Source organism: Cherax quadricarinatus, chromosome 75 (assembly GCF_038502225.1).
Source record: "Cherax quadricarinatus isolate ZL_2023a chromosome 75, ASM3850222v1, whole genome shotgun sequence".
Lineage (NCBI taxonomy): Eukaryota > Metazoa > Arthropoda > Malacostraca > Decapoda > Parastacidae > Cherax > Cherax quadricarinatus.
Window position 1 is genome coordinate 10,189,318 of NC_091366.1, and position 25,530 is coordinate 10,214,847.

The 25,530-nt window shown below is 39.4% G+C and overlaps 1 protein-coding gene across 3 annotated transcripts in view; it reads right to left on the reverse strand.

Moving 5' to 3' along the window:
* LOC128691827 (chitinase-3-like protein 2) overlaps positions 1-25,530 on the reverse strand; it is a 44,327-nt gene that overhangs the window by 12,797 nt on the left and 6,000 nt on the right. For all 3 annotated transcript variants that reach the window (XM_053780742.2, XM_070101040.1, XM_070101038.1), the window contains exons 5-6: positions 10,583-10,674; positions 8,241-8,456 (exon numbers count right to left, since the gene is read on the reverse strand). In XM_053780742.2, the coding sequence (XP_053636717.2) occupies positions 8,241-8,456; positions 10,583-10,674 (308 nt within the window). The remainder of the gene's footprint in view (positions 1-8,240; positions 8,457-10,582; positions 10,675-25,530) is intronic.

Genomic DNA, 25,530 nt, shown 5'->3' on the forward strand with positions numbered 1-25,530 from the left:
CATCAACACTTAATAATTCCTCAAAATATTCCCTCCATCTTCCCGATATCTCTAACTCTTCATTTAATAACTCTCCTCTCCTATTTTTAACTGTCAAATCCATTTGTTCCCTAGGTTTCCTCAACTTATTAATCTCATTCCAAAACTTTTTCTTATTTTCAACAAAATTTGTTGATAACATCTCACCCACTCTCTCATTTGCTCTCTTTTTACATTGCTTCACCACTCTCTTAATCTCTCTTTTTCTCTCCGTATACTCTTCCCTCCTTGTATCACTTCTACTTTGTAAAAACCTCTCATATGCTAACTTTTTCTCCCTTACTACTCTCTTTACATCATTCCACCAATTGCTCTTCTTCCCTCCCACACCCACTTTCCTGTAACCACAAACTTCTGCTGAACACTCTAACACTACATTCTTAAACCTACCCCATACATCTTTGACCCCATTGCCTATACTACTCTCACTAGCCCATCTATCCTCCAATAGTTGTTTATATCTTACCCTAATTGCCTCCTCTTTTAGTTTATACACCTTCACCTCTCTCTTACTTACTGCTTCTATTTTCCTTGTATCCCATCTACCTTTTACTCTCACTGTAGCTACAACTAGAAAATGATCTGATATATCTGTTGCCACTCTATAAACATGTACATCCTTAAGTCTACTCGACAGTCTTTTATCTACCAATAGTCCAACAAACTACTGTCATTAAGCCCTACATCATATCTTGTATACTTATTTATCCTCTTTTTCTTAAAATACGTATTACTTATAACTAAACCCCCTTTCTATACAAAGTTCAATCAAAGGGCTCCCATTATCATTTACACCTGGCACCCCAAACTTACCTACCACACCCTCTCTAAATTTAGGTCCCCTACCACAATTACTCTCTCACTTGGTTCAAAGGTTCCTATACATTTGCTTAACATCTCCCAAAATCTCTCTCTCTCCTCCACACTCCTCTCTTCTCCAGGTGCATACACGCTTATTATGACCCACTTTTCACATCCTACCCTTATTTTAATCCACATAATCCTTGAATTTACACATTTATATTCTCTCTTCTCCTTCCATAACTGGTCCTTCAACATTATTGCTACCCCTTCCTTAGCTCTAACTCTCTCAGCTACTCCTGACTTAATCCCAATTATTTCTCCTCACTCAAACTCGTCTACCCCCTTCAGCTTTGTTTCGCTTAGGGCCAGGACATCCAACTTCTTTTCATTCATAACATCAGCAATCATCTCTTTCTTATCATCCGCACTGCATCCATGCACATTCAAGCATCCCAGTTTTATAAAGTTTTTCTTCTTCTGATTTTTAGTAAATGTGTACAAGAGAAGGGGTTACTAGCCCATTGCTCCCGGCATTTTAGTCGCCTCATACGACACGCATGGCTTATGGAGGAAAGATTCTTTTCCACTTCCCCATGGACAATAGAGAGAAAAAGAAACAAGAACAAGAGCTATTAAGAAAAAGAAGAAAAACCCTAGTATAATGTGACCTAAGTGTAAGTAGAAGTAGCAAGATATACCTGTTATCCAGCTTGTTTATGAGACAGAAAAAGACACCAGCAATCCTACCATCATGCAAAACAGTTACAGGTTTCTGTTTCACAGTCACCTGGCAGGACGGTAGTACCTCCCTGGGTGGTTGCTGTCTACCAACCTACTACCATGTATAGAGTTTTTTATTACATTTTTAAGTGTACATGTATATACATATACTGGATGCCTCAAGAAGTTCTCTGCCCTAAGTACCTATTTAATTTTTGGAAGCTTGCATATGCATAACCAAAACGTATAATACAGTGGTACCTTGACTTATGAGTTTAATTCTTTCCGTAACTGAGCTCGTAACTCAATTTGCTCGTATATCAAATAAATTTTCCTAATTGAAATTAATTGAAATGCCGTTAATCTGTTCCAGCCCCCAAAAAACCACCCCAATGTATTTGTTACGGGTTTCCAAACAGGAACCACCTTCACTACTCCACCCACCACCCTCACTACTCCACCCACCACCCTCACTACTCCACCCACCATTATCACTACTCCATCCACCACCATCACTACTCCACCCACCACCATCACTACTCCACCCACCACCATCTCTATTACACCCACCACCCTTACTACTCCACCCACCACCATAATTACTCCACCCACCATTATCACTACTCCACTCACCACCATCTCTACTCCACCTACCACCTTCACTACTCCACTCATCACCATCTCTACTATACCCACCACCCTCACTACTCCATCCACCACTATCTCTACTCTACCCACCACCTTCACTACTCCACCCATCACCATCTCTACTACAGCCACCACCCTCACTACTTCACTTGCCACCATATCTACTCCACCCACCACTATCACTACTCTGCCCACCACTATCACTATTCCACCCACCACTATCACTATTCCACCCACCACTATCACTACTCCACCCACTACTATCAGTACTACACCCAGTGAAGGAACCTCCGTGAGGCAGGTAAATACCATGGAGGCCTTCCTCAATGTTTCTGGAGAAACTCTGAGTGTTGAAATGGAGGTTACCTCTTCCCCGGATTTATACGAGAACCAAAGAAGGGACAAGGTGCCTCACTACAATCTGGGATTAGTGTGGGAGTATTATCCTTCCAGTTATGTCTTGGAAGAGCATGTGGGATGGGACGAGGTACCTGACATTCCTCTGGGTACAGAGTTGGTTTTGACTTCAGATACGCTGCCAATTAGTGGCGGCGTATCTGAAGCTTGCTCGTAACTCGAATTTTGGCTTGCAACTCAAAGCAAAAAATCAATCAAGCGATGGCTCATAACTCGGAAAACTCGTAAGTTGGGGCACTTGTAAGTCAAGGTACCACTGTATATTTCATTTAATATTAAATTAACAAGTGCCTTAAATAACAAAAAAAGGCACAATACCGTGACTGGGACGATACACAAATAACCCGCACATAGAAGAGAGGAGCTAACGACGACGTTTCAGTAAGACTTGGACCATTTACAAAGTCACACTGGTCCAAGTCGGACTGACACGTCGTCGTTAGCTCCTCTCTTCTATGTGCAGGTTATTTGTGTATAACAAGTGCCTTCCTTTACAAGTAAAAAAGTTTTTTTTATGTAATTTTACCACAATCTCCTTACAAAATAATCAACCATTATGTAGCTCTGACTTGTCTACTAAAATAATTGCTTGAATACAACATTCAAAAAAATAAAAGATTCTATGGGAATGTTTAAGAGATACAGACCAAAAAATTTAAATAAAAAATAAAATTTATTTATATTAGCTTAAACTGGTCAGATGGCACACGTTACAATGTACTATAGTAGATATTGTATACTACAGTAGATTCCTACATATTATGCTACTGTATTTCAAGCTTTCAGCATACTGCTAGTGAAACTTTGTTCCCAAGATTACCCCTTCATCAGAAACTGACTGAGCCTTTGCACTGTAAAGATTGGAAAAACTTTCTTTGAAGCAAAATTGGGTTTGACTGTGGGATGGGATATTTCTCCACTGTGCCTAAGATGTGGCTGTTGTTTTAAGGAAGGGCCTAGCTTGGCTAGACTTTCCATGCTCCCAGTTGCTCTGTGGATGCTTCACATGCCATACACTTGTGTTTTTCACTCCATTTTGATAATTTCATCGAAATATTGATGGCACCAAAATGGAATGTTAGTGATGTTGAAGGTGCCAAGAATTTTACACAATAAGCTATGCCTGTTTTGCAAAAAATTTGAGGTGATAAATATGTTTAAAGGTGGTGAAAGGCTCACGGAGAACGTAAACGCATTTGGTATTATTTTTTATTCTTTTTTATTAGCACACTGGCCCCTCGCACACAAAACCTCCTTTACACCCTCCCTCCAACCTTTCCTAGGCCAACCCCTACCCCGCCTTCCTTCCACTAGACTGATACGCTCTTCAAGTCATTCTGTTTTGCTCGGAGGCCCGGTGGCCTGGTGGCTAAAGCTCCCGCTTCACACACGGAGGGCCCGGGTTCGATTCCCGGCGGGTGGAAACATTTCGACACGTTTCCTTACACCTGTTGTCCTGTTCACCTAGCAGCAAATAGGTACCTGGGTGTTAGTCGACTGGTGTGGGTCGCATCCTGGGGGACAAGATTAAGGACCCCAATGGAAATAAGTTAGACAGTCCTCGATGACGCACTGACTTTCTTGGGTTATCCTGGGTGGCTAACCCTCCGGGGTTAAAAATCCGAACGAAATCTTATCTTATCTTATCTTACATGTCCGAACCACCTCAACAACCCTTCCTCAGCCCTCTGGACAACAGTTTTGGCAATCCCGCACCTCCTCCTAACTTCCAAACTACGAATTCTCTGCATTATATTCACACCACACATTGCCCTCAGACATGACATCTCCACTGCCTCCAGCCTTCTCCTTGCTGCAACATTCATCACCCATGCTTCACACCCATATAAGAGTGTTGGTAAAACTATACTCTCACACATTCCTCTCTTTGCCTCCAAGGACAAAGTTCTTTGTCTCCACAGACTCCTAAGCACCGCTCACCCTTTTCCCCTCATCAATTCTATGATTCACCTCATCTTTCATAGACCCATCCACTGACACATCCGCTCCCAAATTCTGAATACATTCACCTCCTCCATACACTCTCCCTCTAATCTGATATCCAATCTTTCACCACCTAATCTTTTTGTTATCCTCATAACCTTACTCTTTCCTGTATTCACTTTTTATTTTCTTCTTTTACATACCCTACCAAATTCATCCACCAACCTCTGCAACTTCTCTTCAGAATCTCCCAAGAGCAGTGTCATCAGCAAAGAGCAGCTGTGACAACTCCCACTTTATGTATGATTCTTTATCTTTTAACTCCACGCCTCTTGCCAAGACCCTCGCATTTACTTCTCTTACAACCCCATCTATAAATATATTAAACAACCACGGTGACATCACACATCCTTGTCTAAGGCCTACTTTTACTGGGAAATAATCTCCCCCTTTCCTACATACTCTAACTTGAGCCTCACTATCCTCATAAAAACTCTTCACTGCTTTCAGTAACCTACCTCCTATACCATACACCTGCAACATCTGCCACATTGCCCCCCTATCCACCTTGTCATACGCCTTTTCCAAATCCATAAATACCACAAAAACCTCTTTAGCCTTATCTAAATACTGTTCACTTATATGTTTCACTGTAAACACCTGGTCCACACACCCCCTACCTTTCCTAAAGCTTCCTTGTTCATCTGCTATCCTATTCTCTGTCTTACTCTTAATTCTTTCAGTAATAACTCTACCATACACTTTACCAGGTATACTCAACAGACTTATCCCCTTATAATTTTTGCACTCTCTTTTGTCCCCTTTGCCTTTATACAAAGGAACTATGCATGCTCTCTGCCAATCCCTAGGTACCTTACCTTCTTCCATACATTTATTAAATAATAGCACCCACCACTCCAAATCTGTATACCCACCTGCTTTTAACATTTCTATCTTTATCCCATCAATCCCAGCTGCCTTAACCCCTTTCATTTTACCTACTGCCTCATGAACTTCCCCCACACTCACAACTGGCTCTTCCTCACTCCTACAAGATGTTATTCCTCCTTGCCCTATACATGAAATCACAGCTTCCCTATCTTCATCAACATTTAACAATTCCTCAAAATATTCCCTCCATCTTCCTAATATCTCTAACTCTCCATTTAATAACTCTCCTCTCCTATTTTTACCTGACAAATCCATTTGTTCTCTAGGCTTCTTTAACTTGTTAATCTCACTCCAAAACTTTTTCTTATTTTCAACAAAATTTGTTGATAACATCTCACCCACTCTTTCATTTGCTCTCTTTTTACATTGCTTCATCACTCTCTTAACCTCTCTCTTTTTCTCCATATACTCTTCCCTCCTTGCATCACTTCTACTTTGTAAAAACTTCTCATATGCTAACTTTTTCTCCCTTACTACTCTCTTTACATCATCATTCCACCAATCGCTCCTCTTCCCTCCCGCACCCACTTTCCTGTAACCACAAACTTCTGTTGAACACTCTAACACTACATTTTTAAACCTACCCCATACATCTTCAACCCGATTGCCTATGCTCTCATTAGCCCATCTATCCTCCAATAGCTGTTTATATCTTACCCTAACTGCCTCCTCTTTTAGTTTATAAACCTTCACCTCTCTCTTCCCTGATGCTTCTATTCTCCTTGTATCCCATCTACCTTTTACTCTCAGTGTAGCTACAACTAAAAAGTGATCTGATATATCTGTGGCCCCTCTATAAACATGTACATCCTGAAGTCTACTCAACAGTCTTTTATCTACCAATACATAATCCAACAAACTACTGTCATTTTGCCCTACATCATATCTTGTATACTTATTTACCCTCTTTTTCTTAAAATATGTATTACCTATAACTAAACCCCTTTCTATACAAAGTTCAATCAAAGGGCTCCCATTATCATTTACACCTGGCACCCCAAACTTACCTACCACACCCTCTATAAAAGTTTCTCCTACTTTAGCATTCAGGTCCCCTACCACAATTACTCTCTCACTTGGTTCAAAAGTTCCCATACATTCACTTAACATCTCCCAAAATCTCTCTCTCTCCTCTACATTCCTCTCTTCTCCAGGTGCATACACGCTTATTATGACCCACATTTTGCATCCAACCTTTACTTTAATCCACGTAATTCTTGAATTTACACATTCATATTCTCTTTTCTCCTTCCATAACTGATCCTTCAACATTATTGCTACCCCTTCCTTAGCTCTAACTCTCTCAGATACTCCAGATTTAATCCCATTTATTTCCCCCTACCAAAACTCCCCTACCCCATTCAGCTTTGTTTCGCTTAGGGCCAGGACATCCAACTTCTTTTCATTCATAACATCAGTAATCATCTGTTTCTTGTCATCCGCACTACATCCACGTACATTCAAGCATCTCAGTTTTATAAAGTTTTTCTTCTCTTCTCTGGTATTAGAGAAACTATAATTTATTTGATTCAACATGATCAGGAAGAAAGCCCTAAAATACTATAAGGTAAAAAAGTTTTAGGTATTAGGTTGGTAGACAGCAATAGCACAGGGAGGTACCACCGTCCTGCCAAGTGAGTGTGAAATGGAAACTTGTAATTGTTTTACATGATGGTAGGATTGCTGGTGTCATTTCTGTCTTATAAACATGCAAGTTTTCAGATATGTCTTGCTACTCCTACTAGTGGTGGCAGGAACCATACATAGTTTTAAGATGAGGTATGATAATGCTCATGGAGTAGAGAGAGAGAGGACCTAGTAGCAATCAGTGAAGAGATGACCCCTGCAACCACAAATAGGTGAGTACACCTCTCTGGCTTTTCTTCTATTTTCTTAATAGTTCTTGTTCCTGTTTATTTCCATTTATCTCCATGGGGAAGTGGAACAGAATTCTTCCTCCGTAAGCCATGCATGTCATAAGAGGCAAATAAAATGCCAGGAGCAAAGGGCTAGTAACCTCTTCTCCTGTATTATGTTACTAAAGTTAAAAAGAGTAACTTGTTTTTCTTTTCGGGTCACCCTGCCTCTCTGGGATATGGCCAATTTGTTGAAAGAAGAAGAAAAAAAAAGGGTGCAAGCAGGCCGGGAAGGTTGCATAAGAGTGTTTCTTATGGTAACTTCTTCATTTTAAAGTTTGCAATCAACTGCAGAATTTCAGATTTTATGGGGAAAATGCCAACCAAGGTGCTGAAGGAAATTTCCCTGCAGAAATAGAGAAAGTTATTTCTAAAATGGCTACAAGCCTGAGCAAGACCAGACCAGACAGCAACCCAGTAAGGTCTCTGCAGCCCTCTCTAATGATGTCAAGATCAGCATACACCAGCAACCAGAACTTATAAAAAAAAAATTATATAACTTTATAGTTTCAAATACTCTTGCTTTTGAATGTCTAAACCACTAGGCCTAGTAATGTAACATTATCCCTCCCCACAAATATTTCTGTATCAACAAGGAATGACATCTACATTGCAAGGCATCAAAAATTTCATTATTTGTGATTTAAAAAAGTTAAAATATTTTTTTTTTTTGAGATATTAAGAACATAACCCTATTTTTTCTATAAGTTCTTGAAATTACATATCATGATATTACATACAGCCAATTTCAGGAATGTAATCTGAGCAATGTGTAAGCACCCATTGTATTTAGTTTCTTACCTCCATGTGTGTCCAAATGTAGGGATCCCTATAATAAGCTTCTCTTTTGGTACCCCTTTCATTATTAAATAAATAGTGTCCCAGTGAATGTTCATGGTAGAAAAAAAGCCCTTCTCATTACTGGAGTTGCTCAGTGGAGAATTATGGCCTGTGAAGGGCAAGTAGGGCTTGTACATGTGATAGTTGTAGCCCATGACTGATACAAAGTCAACACATCTGAAACACACAAGAGTAACTACAATACAAAGTGACTAAGCACAGTGACAACATTATAAGCTCTCGTGGCTAATACAACATTAATTTTAATTTACAAGTAATTTTCCAGTTTGTGGACAAGCTGTGAATCATTCCAGCCCTGGTATTGTGATTTTAATGATTCATTATTTCTTAATTCTTCATTATTTCTCTAAAGAACTGATTAGTGCATGGTAATGTTAAATGAATGTACTGTAAAAAGTTATAAAGAATGTACTGAAATGAATTTGACAGTACAGTGGACCCTCGACTAACGCTATTAATCCGTTCCTGAGAGCTCATCATTAGTCAAAATTATCGTTAGTCAAGTTAATTTTCCCCGTGTAGGACACCCCAAAGTATGAAAAAAAAATTGTTTTTACCACATGAAATATTAATTTTAATACACACAAACTGAAGAAGATATGCACAGTTACATGACACTTAGCTTTATTGAAGATCAGGTGATGATTGATGGGATGGGAAGAGGGGAGAGTGTTGATGGGCTTAGTGTTTAGAAGGGGAATCCCCTTCCATTAGGACTTGAGGTGGAAAGTACTTTTCCAAGGTTACTTCCCTTCCCTTTAAATCTCTCAAACCAACCTTTGCTGGCCTTAAATTCACTCACATCACCACTAGTTGCTGGCATTTTTTTAATTAAATCGTCATGCAACTTCCTAGCCTTTTCACATATGACTGCTTGAGAGATGCTATCTCCTGTTATTTGTTTTTCGTTTATCCACACCAAAAAAAGTCTCTCAACATCTTCGAGTACTTGCGATCTCAGTTTTGAAAACATAGTTGCCCCTTTGGCAAGAACAGCTTCCTTGATTGCCGTTTTCTTGCCCACAATAGTAGCGATGGTTGATTGGGGTTTTGTGTACAACCTGGCCAGCTCGGAGACACACACTCCACTTTCATACTTAGCAATGATCTCTTTCTTCATATCCATAGTAATTCTCACCCTTTTTGCTGTAGGGTTGGCACTAGAAGCTTTCTTGGGGCCCATGGTGACTTATTTTGCAGGTGCAATCACTAAAAAGGCTGTGATAATATGAAATGTTCCGATTGTATGCTTGGCAGCGACCGCGGTGGCTGGCTGCCTTGTAAACACTGGCCAGAAGTGGACACGTCTCAGACCGAACGAATAGTGTTGGTCAAGTTTTTTAGCGCTAGCCGAGGCAAAATTTTTGCGTTAAAATGTATCGCTTGTCGGAATTATCGTTAATCGATGCCATCGTTGGTCGAGGGTCCACTGTAGTACAATACTAACATCAATGAAAAGAGGACAACACGTGAAGCCATTCAGTGTTAAAAAATAGAGGATGCACATAAGAGCAGAACAGCAGCAGATGTAAGACAGTGCAATTAGAGGGCAAGCCAACAAAGAACAAGAATGTAGTACATAAAGACAATGTAACAAAGCATCTCGTATAAAATATCATAACTAGCATCAGAGATAAATATGGCAATATTAGAGAGTAAATCTGAGAATTCAGTTACCCTTTTAGCTATGTTATGCATCACTCATTTGATTCCCAAGTGTAATTTTGCCGTGAAAAAATTTAACTGTTCAAATGAGCATAAGCATTACTTTTTTAATGAGATAAGACCATAATGTCTCACAAAAAGCAATTAAAACAATATATAACTTGACTTAGTAAATAATTATTTCACAGGAACCATTCCATACTGTTGGCAACATTCTTAGTGTTCAAAAAGTTGAGAATTATGCCAGAAATACCTCCTACAATGAGAATTTGCACAAAAAAAAATATTTATTTCTTTGTTTGGATACATTACTCATATGATAAAAAATAAGTAAATGGTTTAGTTCTATCAAGAAGCTAAAGTAAATAATGACTGTCACTTATTTTATCTAAGACCATTAAATCAAAGCATAAACAGCTATCAACAGGTAGTCATAAGCGTATCATAATACCATTCATAAGTCATTGAAGATAACCATGCTCAGAAGTGACATTTTACAATGACCTGGAGTATTGGTCGCTAGAGAATTCTTCATCATATTGCTAATAATATTTATTATGTTGCACTGCACTTTTTTAAAGCAATATACAGTATGTGAGGTTTAACAGAGAACGTACTTAGCAAGCTGATCTATCTCATAAGAATTATCAATGATGCTCTGTGATGCTCCAACAGCCACAGTCAACAAGAGTGGAGGATGAGACGCTAGCTGAAAGTATAAAGCGTTCTACACTAGAAGTTAAAATTAGTTCTAAAAACAGTATTCTCCCTGCTAAAGGTATAAATATGCCGTTATTTAAGTAACTCTAGGACAAGGCCTTTAATGATAGTATGAAACTTGTACGGTATGCCCAGGGAAATACAGTCCTCCTTACCCCATGATTTTTTCAACATTATTCCCTGTTCTAGTACAAGTATTTTTTTTTACCTCAATAGCCATTGCTCACCAAAACAATGTGCCCCCCCCCCCCCCCCCCGAAAAACAAGGAAATACATTCATCAATGTACATTCAGTCACTGTTTTGTCAAAAGTGTGCTGACATCACAATCCAGAATACCCACCAACTGCAGCATCCCTCCCTTCCTTCAGAGTGCAGGCACTGCATAGATAACACAGATAAGAGTAAGGTAATGAGGGTATCAAATGATTTAGATAAGAAAAAATTGGATATCACATTGGAGGGAGGGAGTATGGAAGAAGTGAATGTTTTCAGATATTTGGGAGCTGGCTTGTCAGCAGATGGGTTATGAAGGATGAGGTTAACCATAGAAATGATGAAGGAAAAAAGGTGAGTGGTGAGCTGAGGTATCTGTGGAGACAAAAATCGTTATCCATGGAGGCAAAGAAGGGAATATATGAGAGTATAGTGATACCAGCACTCTTATGTGGATGTGAAGCTTGGGTTGTAAATGCTGCAGCAAGGAGGTGGCTGGAGGCAGTGGAGATGTCCTGTCTAAGGGCAATGTGTGGTGTAAATAGCATGCAGAGAATTCGTAGTGTGGAAATTAGGAGGAGGTGTGGAGTTACTAAAAGTATTAGTCAGAGGGCTGAAGAGAGGCTACTGAGATGGTTTGGTCATTTAGAGAGAACACAACAAAGTAGAATGCCTTGGAGAGCGTATAAATCTGTAGGGAAAGGAAGGCAGGGAAGGGGTTGGCTCTGAAAAGGTTGGAGGGAGGAGGTAAAGGAGGTTTTGTGGGCGAGGGGCGTGGACTTCCAGCAAGTGTGAGTGAGCGTGTTAGATAGGAGTGAATGGAGACAAATTGCCTTTGAGACCTGACGAGCTGTTGGAGTGTGAGCCAGGTAATATTTTTGTGAAGGGATTCAGAGAAATTGGTTAGCCGGACTTGAGTCCTGGAAATGGGAAGTACAATGCCTGCACTTTAAAGGATAGGTTTGGGATATTGGCAGTTTGGAGGGACACCTGAACTGTCGTATCTGGGCGCCTCTGCAAAGACAGTGATTATGTATGAGTGATGGTGAAAGTGTTGAATGATGATGAAAGTTTTCTCTTTCTTTTTGGGTTTTTCTTTCTTTTTGGGTCACCCTGCCTTGGTGGGAGACGGCTGGTGTGTAAAAAAAAAAAAACATCATTATTAAAAACAATATTTCATTTTTCATATACAGTTCCGGTGTTGCTCAGCCCTTGAAGAAGTTAAGTTTTACAACAGACATTAAAATAAAATTACATTTCATAAATATGAGGCTGTGAAAATTAGAATAAAATTAGCATTTTTAAGCACAAATTTTATGCAACAACTTGAACATAATGAAATCTAATAACGACAAAAAAATGAGAGATGTTACTGAAAAATGATTATTCTGTTATGAGTACACTAGTTAACCCCTTCTCTTGTATAAATTACTAAATTTACAAACAGAAACTTTTGTTTTTCTTTTTGGGCCACCCTGCCTTGGTGGGCTACGGCCAGTTTGTTGAAAGAAGAAAAAGAAAGAGTACACTAGCTATGTATGGCTGGTAATCTATAAAGGTATAATATATACAAGAACTACTAGCAATTAACATGGTTATCTAGTAGGTTAGATAAAAAATGGGTTTCATTATCTGGGTGATAATAATAAAATTATAATAATGACAAGAATATTTTGGTTACATCATGTTAAATTATGCACAAAATTTATCAAAAAGTTACACATTACAGTAATAAAAAAACTGGCTTATACTGCTTGATATTGTACAATCATTGGACACTAAATTGCATTTGATATGTAATGTCAAGTACAATTTCTTACTACACTAAGTTGTAAGGTTTTCTAAGGTATAGTACCACAAAATAAATTTCAATTTAATAGTTAGAAATAACCGAATTAGCACATTACTGTATTATTTTTAACAGAGGCAAGAGTTCAAAGTGAGTAAGGAATTATAACTGAGATAATAATATAGTAATTACGGTGCAGTAACTGTAATAGCTGAGCTAATGCAAGTTTATCCCTCAAAGAAAAAATGGTGAGGGGATCTTGAACCAAGGAAATAGATCTGACTTCTACTTCCTTATATAAAATTTGATTACCTCACAGTCCTCAGAAGCTGTGTGACCCCTGTGGGTTTTGCACTCCCCCATGAACATAATAATAATAATAATAATAATTTTTTTTTTTTTTTTATTATCACACCGGCCGATTCCCACCAAGGCAGGGTGGCCCGAAAAAGAAAAACTTTCACCATCATTCACTCCATCACTGTCTTGCCAGAAGGGTGCTTTACACTACAGTTTTTAAACTGCAACATTAACACCCCTCCTTCAGAGTGCAGGCACTGTACTTCCCATCTCCAGGACTCAAGTCCGGCCTGCCGGTTTCCCTGAATCCCTTCATAAATGTTACTTTGCTCACACTCCAACAGCACGTCAAGTATTAAAAACCATTTGTCTCCATTCACTCCTATCAAACACGCTCACGCATGCCTGCTGGAAGTCCAAGCCCCTCGCACACAAAACCTCCTTTACCCCCTCCCTCCAACCCTTCCTAGGCCGACCCCTACCCCGCCTTCCTTCCACTACAGACTGATACACTCTTGAAGTCATTCTGTTTCGCTCCATTCTCTCTACATGTCCGAACCACCTCAACAACCCTTCCTCAGCCCTCTGGACAACAGTTTTGGTAATCCCGCACCTCCTCCTAACTTCCAAACTACGAATTCTCTGCATTATATTCACACCACACATTGCCCTCAGACATGACATCTCCACTGCCTCCAGCCTTCTCCTCGCTGCAACATTCATCACCCACGCTTCACACCCATATAAGAGCGTTGGTAAAACTATACTCTCATACATTCCCCTCTTTGCCTCCAAGGACAAAGTTCTTTGTCTCCACAGACTCCTAAGTGCACCACTCACTCTTTTTCCCTCATCAATTCTATGATTCACCTCATCTTTCATAGACCCATCCGCTGACACGTCCACTCCCAAATATCTGAATACGTTCACCTCCTCCATACTCTCTCCCTCCAATCTGATATTCAATCTTTCATCACCTAATCTTTTTGTTATCCTCATAACCTTACTCTTTCCTGTATTCACCTTTAATTTTCTTCTTTTGCACACCCTACCAAATTCATCCACCAATCTCTGCAACTTCTCTTCAGAATCTCCCAAGAGCACAGTGTCATCAGCAAAGAGCAGCTGTGACAACTCCCACTTTGTGTGTGATTCTTTATCTTTTAACTCCACGCCTCTTGCCAAGACCCTCGCATTTACTTCTCTTACAACCCCATCTATAAATATATTAAACAACCACGGTGACATCACACATCCTTGTCTAAGGCCTACTTTTACTGGGAAAAAATTTCCCTCTTTCCTACATACTCTAACTTGAGCCTCACTATCCTCGTAAAAACTCTTCACTGCTTTCAGTAACCTACCTCCTACACCATACACTTGCAACATCTGCCACATTGCCCCCCTATCCACCCTGTCATACGCCTTTTCCAAATCCATAAATGCCACAAAGACCTCTTTAGCCTTATCTAAATACTGTTCACTTATATGTTTCACTGTAAACACCTGGTCCACACACCCCCTACCTTTCCTAAAGCCTCCTTGTTCATCTGCTATCCTATTCTCCGTCTTACTCTTAATTCTTTCAATTATAACTCTACCATACACTTTACCAGGTACACTCAACAGACTTATCCCCCTATAATTTTTGCACTCTCTTTTATCCCCTTTGCCTTTATACAAAGGAACTATGCATGCTCTCTGCCAATCCCTAGGTACCTTACCCTCTTCCATACATTTATTAAATAATTGCACCAACCACTCCAAAACTATATCCCCACCTGCTTTTAACATTTCTATCTTTATCCCATCAATCCCGGCTGCCTTACCCCCTTTCATTTTACCTACTGCCTCACGAACTTCCCCCACACTCACAACTGGCTCTTCCTCACTCCTACAAGATGCTATTCCTCCTTGCCCTATACACGAAATCACAGCTTCCCTATCTTCATCAACATTTAACAATTCCTCAAAATATTCCTTCCATCTTCCCAATACCTCTAACTCTCCATTTAATAACTCTCCTCTCCTATTTTTAACTGACAAATCCATTTGTTCTCTAGGCTTTCTTAACTTGTTAATCTCACTCCAAAACTTTTTCTTATTTTCAACAAAATTTGTTGATAACATCTCACCCACTCTCTCATTTGCTCTCTTTTTACATTGCTTCACCACTCTCTTAACTTCTCTCTTTTTCTCCATATACTCTTCCCTCCTTGCATCACTTCTACTTTGTAAAAACTTCTCATATGCTAACTTTTTCTCCCTTACTACTCTCTTTACATCATCATTCCACCAATCGCTCCTCTTCCCTCCCGCACCCACTTTCCTGTAACCACAAACTTCTGCTGAACACTCCAACACTACATTTTTAAACCTACCCCATACCTCTTCGACCCCATTGCCTATGCTCTCATTAGCCCATCTATCCTCCAATAGCTGTTTATATCTTACCCTAACTGCCTCCTCTTTTAGTTTATAAACCTTCACCTCTCTCTTCCCTGATGCTTCTATTCTCCTTGTATCCCATCTACCTTTTACTCTCAGTGTAGCTACAACTAGAAAGTGATCTGATATATCTGTGGCCCCTCTATAAACATGTACATCCTGAAGTCTACTCAACAGTCTTTTATCTACCAATACATAATCCAACAAACTACTGTCATTTCGCCCTACATCATATCGTGTATACTTATTTATCCTCTTTTTCTTAAAATATGTATTACCTATAACTAAACCCCTTTCTATACAAAGTTCAATCAAAGGGCTCCCATTATCATTTACACCTGGCACCCCAAACTTACCTACCACACCCTCTCTAAAAGTTTCTCCTACTTTAGCATTCAAGTCCCCTACCACAATTACTCTCTCACTTGGTTCAAAGGCTCCTATACATTCACTTAACATCTCCCAAAATCTCTCTCTCTCCTCTGCATTCCTCTCTTCTCCAGGTGCATACACGCTTATTATGACCCACTTCTCGCATCAAACCTTTACTTTAATCCACATAATTCTTGAATTTACACATTCATATTCTCTTTTCTCCTTCCATAACTGATCATTTAACATTACTGCTACCCCTTCCTTTGCTCTAACTCTCTCAGATACTCCAGATTTAATCCCATTTATTTCCCCCCACTGAAACTCTCCTACCCCCTTCAGCTTTGTTTCGCTTAGGGCCAGGACATCCAACTTCTTTTCATTCATAACATCAGCAATCATCTGTTTCTTGTCATCCGCACTACATCCACGCACATTTAAGCAACCCAGTTTTATAAAGTTTTTCTTCTTCTCTTTTTTAGTAATTGTATACAGGAGAAGGGGTTACTAGCCCATTGCTCCCGGCATTTTAGTCGCCTCATACGACACGCATGGCTTACGGAGGAAAGATTCTTTTCCACTTCCCCATGGACAATAGAAGAAATAAAAAAGAACAAGAGCTATTTAGAAAAAGGAGAAAAACCTAGATGTATGTATATATATATATGCATGTGCGTGTCTGTGAAGTGTGACCAAAGTGTAAGTAGGAGTAGCAAGATATCCCTGTTATCTTAGCGTGTTTATGAGACAGAAAAAGAAACCAGCAATCCTACCATCATGCAAAACAGTTACAGGTTTTTGTTTCACAGTCATCTGGCAGGACGGTAGTACTTCCCTGGGTGGTTGCTGTCTACCAACCTACTACCTTTAATAATAATAATAATAATAATAATAATAATAATAATAATAATAATAATAATAATAATAATTTTTAACACATCAACCAACTCCCACTCATGTAGGGTGACCCAATAAAAGAAAAGACACTTTCACTGTCATTCAGTCACTGTCTTGGCAAAAGCATCACTGTTCAGATAACCTTCTAAACTGCAACATCACCACCCCTCCCCTGCCCTCTAAATATTACTTTTGATAACCCCACATCTTCTAATCTCCAAGCTACAAATTCTCTGCATATACCAAGTTGTTATGGTGAACAACAATATTCTAATTAACTACTATATTTGTCTCAATCCTAAGTATATAGTAGGTTGGCAGACAGCAATCACCCAGGGAGGTACCACCGTTCTGCCAAGTGAGTGTGAAATGGAAACCTGTAATTGTTTTACATGGTAGTAGAATTGCTGGTATCTTTTTTCTGTTTCATAAACACGCAAGATATCAGGTACGTACTGTCTTGCTACTTATACTTACACTTAGAAAAGAGGAGCTTACGACGACATTTCGGTCTGACTTGGACCGTTTACAAAGTCACTTTGTAAATGGTCTAAGTTGGACCGAAACGTTGTCTTAAGCTTCTCTCTCCTATGTGCGGGTTATCTGTGTATTGTTCCAGTCACAGTTTTGTGCCTTTTTGTTATTTATTACACTTAGGTCACACCACACATGCAAGTACATGCATATATATGTATATACACACTCATCTGGGTTTTCTTGTGTTTTCTTAATAGTTCTTGCTCTGCTTTATTTACTTTTATCTCCATGGGGAAGTGGAAAAGAATTCTTCCTCCATAAGCCATGCATGTCATAAGAGGCGACTAATGTGCCAGGAGTAAGGGGCTAGTAACCCCTTCTGTATAAATTACTAAATTTAAAAAGAAAAACCTTTGTTTTTCTTTATAGGTCACCCTGCCTTGGTGGGATATGGCTGGTTCATTAAAAAAAAAAATTGTCTCATTGTCTGGTACCATTATTCTCTGGTACAATCCCCTTTTTGCCTTCATGGATAATGTTCTTTGTCTCCACAGATGTCTCATAATAAATAATTAATTAATAATAATAATACTAACAAAAATAATAAAAGTTTAAGAGTTGGAATGCTAGACACTTTTTTTTTTTTTCAACAAGTCGGCCATCTCCCACCGAGGTAGGGTGACCCAAAAAGAAAGAAAATCCCCAAAAAGAAAATAATTTCATCATCATTCAACATTTTCACCACACTCACACATTATCACTGTTTTTGCAGAGGTGCTCAGAACACAACAGCTTAGAAGCATATACGTATAAAGATACACAACATATCCCTCCAAACTGCTAATATCCCGAACCCCTCCTTTAGAGTGCAGGCATTGTACTTCCCATTTCCAGGACTCAAGTCCGGCTATATAAAAATAACTGGTTTCCCTGAATCCCTTCACTAAATATTACCCTGCTCACACTCCAACAGCTCGTCAGGCCCCAAATACCATTCGTCTCCATTCACTCCTATCTAACACTCACGCACGCTTGCTGGAAGTCCAAGCCCCTCGCCCACAAAACCTCCTTTACCCCCTCCCTCCAACCTTTTTGAGGATGACCCCTACCCCGCCTTCCTTCCCCTACAGATTTATACACTCTCCATGTCATTCTACTTTGATCCATTCTCTCTAAATGACCAAACCACTTCAATAACCCCTATTCAGCCCTCTGACTAATACTTTTATTAACTCCACACCTTCTCCTAATTTCCACACTCCGAATTTTCTGCATAATATTTACACCACACATTGCCCTTAGACAGGACATCTCCACTGCCTCCAACTGCCTCCTTGCTGCAGCATTTACAACCCAAGCTTCACACCCATATAAGAGTGTTGGTACTACTATATTTTCATACATTCCCTTCTTTGCCTCCATAGACAACATTTTTTGTCTCCACATATACCTCAACGCACCACTCACCTTTTTTCCTTCATCAATTCTATGATTAACCTCATCCTTCATAAATCCATCCGCTGACACGTCAACTCCCAAATATCTGAAAACATTCACTTCTTCCATACTCCTCCTACCCAATTTGATATTCAATTTTTCTTTATCTAAATCATTTGATACCCTCATCACCTTACTCTTTTCTATGTTCACTTTCAACTTTCTACCTTTACACACACTCCCAAATTTGTCCACTAACTTACCACCTATTCCATATACTTGCAACATCTGCCACATTACTCCCCTATCCACTCTATCATATGCCTTTTCTAAATCCATAAATGCAATAAAAACTTCCCTACCTTTATCTAAATACTGTTCACATATATGCTTCAATGTAAACACTTGATCTACACATCCCCTACCCACTCTAAAACCTCCTTGCTCATCCGCAATTCTACGTTCTGTCTTACCTCTAATTCTTTCAATAATAACCCTACCATACACTTTCCCTGGTATACTCAGTAAACTTATTCCTCGATAATTTTTACAGTCTCTTTTGTCCCCCTTCCCTTTATATAAAGGGACTATACATGCTCTCTGCCAACCCCTAGGTACCTTCCCCTCTTTCATACATTTATTAAACAAAAATACCAACCACTCCAACACCATATCCCCCCCTGCTTTTAACATTTCTGTCATGATCCCATCAGTTCCAGCTGCTTTACCCCCTTTCATTCTACGTAATGCCTCACGTACCTCCACCACACTTACATTCTGCTCTTCTTCACTCCTAAAAGATGGTATACCTCCCTGGTCAGTGCATGAAATTACCGCCTCCCTTTCTTCGTCGACATTTAAAAGTTCCTCAAAATGTTCTCGCCATCTACCCAATACCTCCATCTCCCCATCTACTAACTCCCCTACACTGTTTTTAACTGGCAAATTCATTTGTTCCCTAGGCTTTCTTAACTTGTTTAACTCACTCCAAAATTTTTTCTTATTTTCATTAAAATTTCTTGACAGTGCCTCTCTCACTCTATCATCTGCTCTCCTTTTGCACTCTCTCACCACTCTCTTTACCTTTCTTTTACTCTCCATATACTCTACTCTTCTTATAACACTTCTGCTTTGTAAAAACCTCTCATAATGCTAGACATATGCAAGTTAAATACACTGACTGAAGGCAGAGTATAAATCTGATTAAATTTATATTTTAATCAAGTATATTTGGTTCTAGACTTGAAAACACATACAGTGGAACCTCAAATTTCGAACTTAATCCATTCCAGGAGCTAGTTCTAAATCTGAAAAGTTTGAAAAGTGAAGCAATATTTCCCATAAGAAATAATGGAAATACAATTAATCTGTTCCGAAAACTCAAAAATATTCACCAAAAAAAATACATTTTCTAGAGATTAATTATAGTTTTACATACACACAACAAATATAGTGTACAATTATTTTTTTTTTTTTTTTTTTTTCAACAAGTCGGCCGTCTCCCACCGAGGCAGGGTGACCCAAAAAAGAAAGAAAATAGAAAATACTTTCATCATCATTCAACACTTTCACCACACTCGCACATTATCACTGTTTTTGCAGAGGTGCTCAGAATACAACAGTCTAGAAGCATAAACATATAAAGATACACAACATATTATGTATTAATAAATTTAAATAAACATATAAAATAACATTTCTACTTACCTTTATTGAAGATTGGTGATGGCATCTGGACGACAGGGAGGAGGAAAGATGGAGTTGGAGTTAGTGTTTGGAAGGGGGTTACTTCCCTTCTCTGTCTTTTAATGCCACTAGGACCAGCTTGAGAGTCACTGGACCCCTGTCTCACAAAATAACTGTCCACAGTCCTCTGTTTCTGGCACCTCTTTAAGATTTCCTTCTTCACATCTATGGTGTTTCCTCACTTTCATAACCACAGGGGTAACACTAGCAAGATTCTCTGGGCCCATGGTAGCTTATTTCACAGTCCCACAAGCACTAAACACAATGAATTAATCGTAAAATGTTTGAATGAGAGTGCAGGTTAGTGTTCATTCAAGCATCAACAAAGCCGGACTTAGCAGGCTGGCGGACAGGTCCGGTACCCGGTGGTTCAAAAACAGGGGCGAATTAGATTATAGAGATAAAGTTGGTTCTAAAAGGCAGTCGATTTTTGAAAAGTTCGATAAGCGAAAAGTTTGAAATTTGAGGTTCCACTGTACAGTGGAACCTCGGTTTTCGTTTGCCTTGGTTTTCATTGAATTCAGTTTTTGACAACTTTTCTCGTCAAAATTTTGTCCCAGTTTTCATTCATCACCTCAGTTTTCGTTGAGCTGACAGTGGTCCACTGTGCCAAACATGTCTGCCCACACCCACACAAAGCATCCCACACGTTCTGAGTCAGTCTGGCTTTGTTTCTTGTTGGTAGTGTGGCAGTGATAGTGGTAGAGGGTGGTAGTGATGGTGGTAGAGGGTAGTAGTGATGTCATGTGGGGGTTCAATTACGTGGATTGGGTAAAGGAAAGTCACACAGACAATAATGGGGTATAATTATAACGGAATATATGGGAAGCACCAGGTCCGCCCTGCCTCTCTGCTCTCTATCTTAAGCCTGACTCACGAATTGGGTCTTAGGGGTGAGCGGTGTTCAAAAACATGCTATAGTCAGCAGCAACATGAATAACAGTCAGTGATTCATGCAGACGGTTGGTAGTGAGTCATACTACTGGTAACTGATTACTAGGAACTGATACTACTGAGAGCTTGGCGACGCTAACGTATGTCGTCCTGACATACAGCTAATACAAACTAGAGATGGCAGGCATACGGCTTGGGCTGATTCTATAGAATGGCAAAGTACACAACAATTGAAAATTGTAACATACATAAGGAGAATATTGGAATGGAAGCTAATGTAATTTACTGTAATGAAACTTACTGTAATGAAACTTACTGCACTGAAACTTACTGTAATGAAACTGTAATGCATTACAAGGTATGATATAGCACAACTCATCGAATGAGATTCAACATTGGGATTACACAACAGAAGTGATAAAAAAAATTTGATCGATTGATCTGTATTCATGTGATCTACGGATTCTGAGGAAGAAACATATACAAAGAAAGAAGTGTTTAACAGAAAAGGCAGACTTGGTGCACTCAAATCTAGACTGTTAAATCTCAGAATTCGGAGAGAAAGTGAATACACAAAAAAAGAAAATTCTTGATTATTAATAAGTTGATACTGTAATTATTCAATTATACAGGTTATTTACATTTAACCCCAACTCTGCTAGGGTGAGATTGACATATGCAGAATGGGTGTCATCTCTGGGAGGATCAAATTCTGTTGCACTGGCTAACTCATGCCGTATTTGAGGCGGCTCTGAATTGGTAGTTACAAATGATACTTGAGGATTTCTCAATACCTGTCGTGTACGTAGGGAATAACAACATTCAGGTACAGAGTACAGGAGGATTGTCAGAGTCTGTCACATTAGTTTGGGTTGGAACATCATTATCATCACATACTAACTTCATATGATCTAAATGCAATTCTTCATACTGGCCAGTACTAATTTCTCTAATCTTATACTTATTGCCAGTGATATGTTCAACTACTCGATAAGGACCAACAAACTTTTGATCAAGCTTAGGCAATGCAGATGTTTTGTTAAAGTTAGTCAGCATAACTCTCGAACCTACTTTGATTTTGGACGGCTTTCCTCGAGTGTTAGCGACTCTTGTAAATTCTGCTGTTGATTTATGAAGTGTTTCACGGATTCTTCTAAAGACGCTTTGAGCTAAGCTGGTATGAGTTGCTATGAAATCATCAGGGTTGTAATTTGGTTTCGGGTTAGAATATAGTAACTCATAAGGCAAATGTTTATCTACACCATACAATGCATAATGTGGAGTGTCACCTATAGAAATATTGTAAGCAGAATTTATAGCACACTGCACATCAGGTATAACTTCATCCCAAGTTTCACTGTTGGGATTGATAGTGGCTCTCAAGACACCAAGTACTTTCTTATTGGTTCGTTCTGCCTACCCATTGCTGGCAGGATGATGAGGAACAATGGTGGATTTAGAGATCTTGTACAAGGTACACAAATTTTCAAGAATCTCATTACAGAATTCACCTCCATTATCTATTACCAGGGACTTAGGGGTGGTATGCCTGCAGATAATGCGTTCTTTAAACGCTTTAGCTACTGTCTTGGCAGTCTTATCTGCAATAGGAACTAACTCACAATATCTGGTGAAATGGTCTACTATAACACGCAGATGTTTGTTGCCTTGGAGGGAACATTGGATATTAGTTAACAAATCAAGCACAACTCTTTCCCACAGTTCGCTAGTAGTTGGATACACCTGGATTGGATTAGGACCATTAACATTACCTTTGTGTTGCATGCAGACACTACATTTCTTAACATACTCAGAAATATCAGTTGCCATACGAGGCCAAAAGTATTTCAATCTGGCTTGTTTTACTGAGCGATCCATACCAGGGTGCACAACACCTGGTACTTCGTGAACTAGCTGTAAGGCTACATCCACTAGTGACTGTGGAATTACTAACTGGTATACCCTTTTGCTGGGAGTACCCAACTCAGCTGTTCAATACAGTACAGTGACAAAGTCACTGATGGGTGCTGGTGGCTTCATAGTCAGAATAAGATCTTCCTGGAGCAGGAATCGAATCACACCAGACCACATGGGATCTGTTCATTGAGCATTCTTTACATCCTAGGCAGTAAATGGAGGGTCTGCAGTTACTATACTAACATGTCGTGATAAGGCATCTGCGACTACATTTGACTTGCCAGGTAAGTGCTCAAAGGTAGGATTGAACTCTTGGATAGTCAAGGTCCATCTGGCTAACCTTCCAGTAGGTTGTTTGTTCTGAAATTAAGGTATCAGTGGAGCATGGTCTGTCAAGACATGAACAGGGTACTGATAAATAATGTCTTGGAAGTGCTTTAAAGACCATACTATTGCTAAAGCTTCTTGCTCAGTTACTGTATAATTACGTTCAGCCTTCGTAAGGACTCGGCTTTGATCGATCGATCTGTATTCATGTGATCTACGGATTCTGAGGAAGGATATGTGCAAAGAAAGAAGTGTTTAACAGAAAAGGCAGACTTGGTGCACTCAAATCTAGACTGTTAAATCTCAGAATTCGGAGAAAACGTGAATACACACACAAAAAAAATTCTTGATTATTAATAAGTTGATACTGTAATTAGTCACCTATACAGGTTATTTACATTTAACCCCAACTCTGCTAGGGTGAGATTGACATATGCAGAATGGGTGTCATCTCTGGGAGGATCAAATTCTGTTGCACTGGCTAACTCATGCCGTATTTGAGGCGGCTCTGAATTGGTAGTTACAAATGATACTTGAGGATTTCTCAATACCTGTCGTGTACATAGGGAATAACGACATTCAGGCTGATCATCTGACTGAGTATTAGAGGTAGAGGGTACAGAGTCAGGAAAATTGTCAGAGTCTTATCACATTAGTCTGGGTTGGAACATCATTATCATCACATACTAACTTCATATGATCTAAATGCGATTCTTTATACTGACCAGTACTAATTTCTCTAACCTTTACTTATTGCCAGTGATATGTTCAACTACTCAATAAGGACCAACAAACTTTTGATCAAGCTTAGGCATTGCAGACGTTTTGTAAAAGTTAGTCAGCATAACTCTCGAACCTACTTTGATTTTGGACGGCTTTGCTCGAGTGTTTGTGACTCTTGTAAATTCTACTGTTGATTTATGAGTGTTTCATGGATTCTTCTAAAAACACTTTGAGCTAAGCTGGTACGAGTTGCTATGAAATCATCAGGGTTGTAATTTGGTTTCGGATTAGAATATAGCAACTCATAAGGCAAACGTTTATCTACACCATACAATGCATAATGTGGAGTGTCACCTATAGAAACATTGTAAGCAGAATTTATAGCACACTGCACATCAGGTATAACTTCATCCCAAGTTTCACTGTTGGGATTGATAGTGGCTCTCAAGACATCAAGTACTTTCTTATTGGTTCGCACCAATCTGTCATGTGGGGGGTTCGATTACGTGAATTGGGTAAAGGAAAGTCACATAGACAATAATGGGATATAATTATAATGGAATACACCAACCATCCGACTTGCGACCGAGTTCGGTTCCGAGAAACTGGTCGTAAGTCGAAATGGTCGTAAGTCGAAATGGTCGTAAGTCGAACTTTACTAATGAATATCAACAAAACATTTTTGTAATGACTTTATTTTATTGTTTTATTTTGGTATTTCATGTTTTACTTTACTTTTTATGCTGTTAGTACTGTATTTTATACTGTAAGGTTTAGGATAAACACTGTGTACAACACAAATAGTTGTTTATTTCCCAGAAATTTGGTATAAAAAACACGGTCGTAAGTCGAGTGGTCGTAAGTCGAGCAGGTCATAAGTCGGATGGTAGGTGTATATGGGAAGCACCAGGCCCACCCTGCCTCTCTGCTCTCTATCTTAAGACTGACTCACGAATTGGGTCCTAGGGGTGAGCAGCATTCAAAAACATGCTACAGTCAGCAGCAACATGAATAACAGTCAGTGATTCAAGCAGACGGTTGGTAGTGAGTCATACTACTGGTAACTGGTTACTGGTAACTGGTTACTAGGAACTGATACTACTGAGAGTTATGGTAGTAGGTTTACCTGGAGAGGGTTTCGGGGGTCAACGCCCCCACGGCTCGGTCTGAGACCAAGTAGTGATGGTGGTAGAGGGTGGTAGTGATGGTGGTAGAGGGTGGTAGTGATGGTGGCAAAGGGTGGTAGTGATGGTGGCAAAGGGTGGTGGTGATGGTGGTAGAGGGTGGTTGTGATGGTGGTAGA